The sequence below is a fragment of the Coptis chinensis genome, chromosome 2 (genome assembly GCF_015680905.1).
Source record: "Coptis chinensis isolate HL-2020 chromosome 2, ASM1568090v1, whole genome shotgun sequence".
In the NCBI taxonomy this organism is placed as follows: Eukaryota; Viridiplantae; Streptophyta; class Magnoliopsida; order Ranunculales; family Ranunculaceae; genus Coptis; species Coptis chinensis.
In genome coordinates this window covers 79215135-79218292 of record NC_141457.1, presented here as the reverse complement: position 1 = coordinate 79218292, position 3158 = coordinate 79215135, and the positions used below count along the sequence as shown (strand labels likewise).

Below are 3158 nucleotides of genomic sequence, written 5' to 3'. Positions count from 1 at the left end.
ACCGAACCGACCCAATCGGTTTATGCAATATTGTAACCAAACCGACCCGACCCTATAGACTCAACCGACCCGCAACCGACCCGACCAGATTCACATTTCTAACCGATGCCCGACCAAAACCGACTATTGGTCGGTTTACCCGATTATAACCGACCCGACTCAATAACTTTGAGGGTTCTTATTTGAATTTTTTTTATGGGAAATGGTTCCGGCGGTGATGGTGATTACAAGCCATGAACTGTTCTCGGTTCTCACTACTGCTTGAGAAGGAATCACGAACAAACTGGAAAGAACCGATTCTGCAGATTTAGCCGGTTCTACGAAAGTTTTAATTTTATGGGCCTGATTTTTATTGATCATGCAGAGGCGCTCGGACCGGGGCCGATAGTTTGAGAATTGATACTTAAATAAAGTGCCGGTGATTTCCTTTGATGTGAGACTTTGAGTTTGGAGATGCACTTGTCATTCATATTTGCCTCTCCAAATTGCATTCATTTCCCTCCAAATTGCATTCGTTTTTCAAGCACACAAGAAAAAGCGTACATAGCCTAACCCATTCAATACAAAGATTATATAAATAAGAACTGTTCTTAAGGTACAGAAGATACCCTCTTAACTATGGCGTAGGGAAGCAAGGGATTTCCACACTCGTGAACAGCTGAAGGAAAAAGAAAAAGAAAATTCCTGCAAGACTATTATGGATTATGTGACTGCTGAATTGCTGTAAACTTGAATCCAGAACACAATTTCCTGAAAGCAAAGGGACCAGCACGAAAGCAAATAGCCGAAATTCTTCCATCATATAACCAAAAACCAATAGCATCGACAAAGGCCAAAACTATCCACACAAGCCACAGCTATCAAAACAAAAGCTATCCACATGATCTACATCTATCTGCCTATCCACATCATCAAGTTCTAAGCACAACTGCATTTCATAACAAACAAAAATAATCCAACTTATTCAAGTTCACAAATAGACATAGTGAATGAACTTCACAAAAAAATAAACTTAAAAACCTGATTACCAATCAATTCTCCGTAACATTCGCAGCATTAGGCTCAGAAGAAGTCGATCCAAATAATTCTGCAAAAAAAAAAAAGAACACAAGCATATACATACGTAAGTCGAACTATATAAGTACATATTTTAACATAAGAAAATAACGATAGACTAAACATTGCAATGCAAATTATTACCTCCATCTAGTTTATCATATTGCTCAATATCATCCATTGACTGTCGAAGATTAATTGGAATTGATGGAGAACGAAGCCAATCTTGTGCACAAATAAGGGCTTCCACCGTGTTAGGAGCTAACGAACTACGGAAAGGGTCAAGTATGCGCCCCCCCGTGCTAAATGCAGACTCAGAAGCTACGGAAGATATCGGAACTGCCAAAACATCACGTGCAACAAGAGAAAGGATCCGAAACCTAGAAGCATTGATCTTCCACCAACCCAAAATGTCAAACTTATCCCCACCAACTTCATTAGTTTCAGCCAAAAACCTCTCAACCTCAGACTTATTCTGTAAGTTATCTTCCTCTAGCAAGTGTTGCTGAAATTCGGCGGCTAGTATAGTAGGATCTTGCTCATCATCATCAACATCCATTCGGCTTGCTGTTTGGCTCACGTTCATATCAATAGGTGGCTGAGTTGAAGAAGAATAGTGCCCAACATACCACTCATACAACGCAACCAAAGCATCTTTCACTTTCTTTGCTTCATCATTAGCTTTAGTTTCTTCATACAACTGTTTGAAGGAATACGACACATACTTCATCTTGAAGCGGGGATCAAGCACAACACCAACATATAACAAAATGTTAATCTTATCCATATCCCAATACTTATCAAATTTAGTTTGCATACGCAGCGCCATTGATCTCAAACGTGCATCCTCACTTCCATTAAACTGAATCAATTTCTTCTGAACAATTAGAATTTCACTAAAGAAATTATTCGAGGTAACATAACGAGAACCTGAAAATCGCAATGTTGCCTTATAGAAAACTCTTAGAAATTTCACAAATAATCTCGCACTATTCCAATCAGTTAAGGTTGGAGGCCCTTGATCTTGTCATCATCAAAGTAAAGGGTGTACTTGTGGGTCTTCAAGCTCCAATATCTCAAAGGCACTTTGGAACTTCTCAAAGAACTTCTAACATCATGAATGTCGATTCCATCTAGTTGCCACATCTAAGCATAAAAGTTTGGTGCACTCTATTTGTTCTTCCTTCACACACTCCTTGAATCGGCCAACCTAGATGGAGATGACCTCACATACCTCACTGCAAGACATTACTTTCGGAAAATAGCATCATTAACATCTTTCGGGCCATCACAAACAATAAGATTCGGGATGTGAGCACAACATCTCATATGTAAATACTTATGTTCCATAACGGTGTCTTTCCCAATTTTTTTGCTTTTCTTCAAGTAATCAATGGCAAAGAATTAGAACTTGCATTATCAGCGATTCTGATAAAAAGACTATGGACACCCCAATTAAGAAGACACTTTTCTACCATCTTTCCAATGGTTCACCTTTGTGATTTGGAACTAGACAAAAATCAGAATCCTTTTTGTAAGTTCCAATCACTATCGATGAAATGAGCAGTCAAAACCATGTAATTTAAGTTTTGAATAGATGTCCAAGTGTCAGTTGTTATACATATTCTATTACCATGCAGAAAACTCTTTAACTTTCTTCTCTCCCCCATGTAAAGTTCAATGCAATCCCTACCAACTTGAGTCCGATAGGGCAAATTTGTGAACTTGGGCTGTATAACCTTCACAAAATGTCGAAACCCTTCACCCTCCACAAAACTAAACGGCAACTCATCAATAATAATCATTCTAGACAGAGCATCTCTACAAGCTTTTAAGCTAAAACTAATAGCAACAAGCTCTTTATCTTTGAAAGACAATATTTGTTGTGATTTATCAGCCACCACCTTATTGTTAGGATTCTTCTTACATACTTTCATATGACTCAACATATTAGAAGTTCCACTACTTTTCGAAGCACAAGCATAACTAACAGGGCAATAATTACATTTGGCTCTTGGATTTTTGGGATCACAACTCTCTATCTTATGAAAATGATCCCAAGCAGGGGAAGATAAGGATTTTCTTTTATTACCTGCCATAGT

General features: G+C 38.3%; 1 protein-coding gene across 1 annotated transcript; it reads right to left on the bottom strand.

Moving 5' to 3' along the window:
• Nucleotides 1–1031: 1031 nt before the first annotated feature.
• LOC147518082 (zinc finger BED domain-containing protein RICESLEEPER 2-like) lies at nt 1032–2022 on the bottom strand. The gene is made up of 2 exons (XM_086594730.1): nt 1201–2022; nt 1032–1087 (listed from the first exon to the last, which is right to left on the bottom strand). Exons 1-2 carry the CDS (start codon nt 1883–1885, stop codon nt 1032–1034), a joined length of 741 nt encoding a protein of 246 aa, XP_086450856.1. The 5' UTR covers nt 1886–2022.
• Between the last annotated feature and the right edge of the window lie 1136 nt (nt 2023–3158).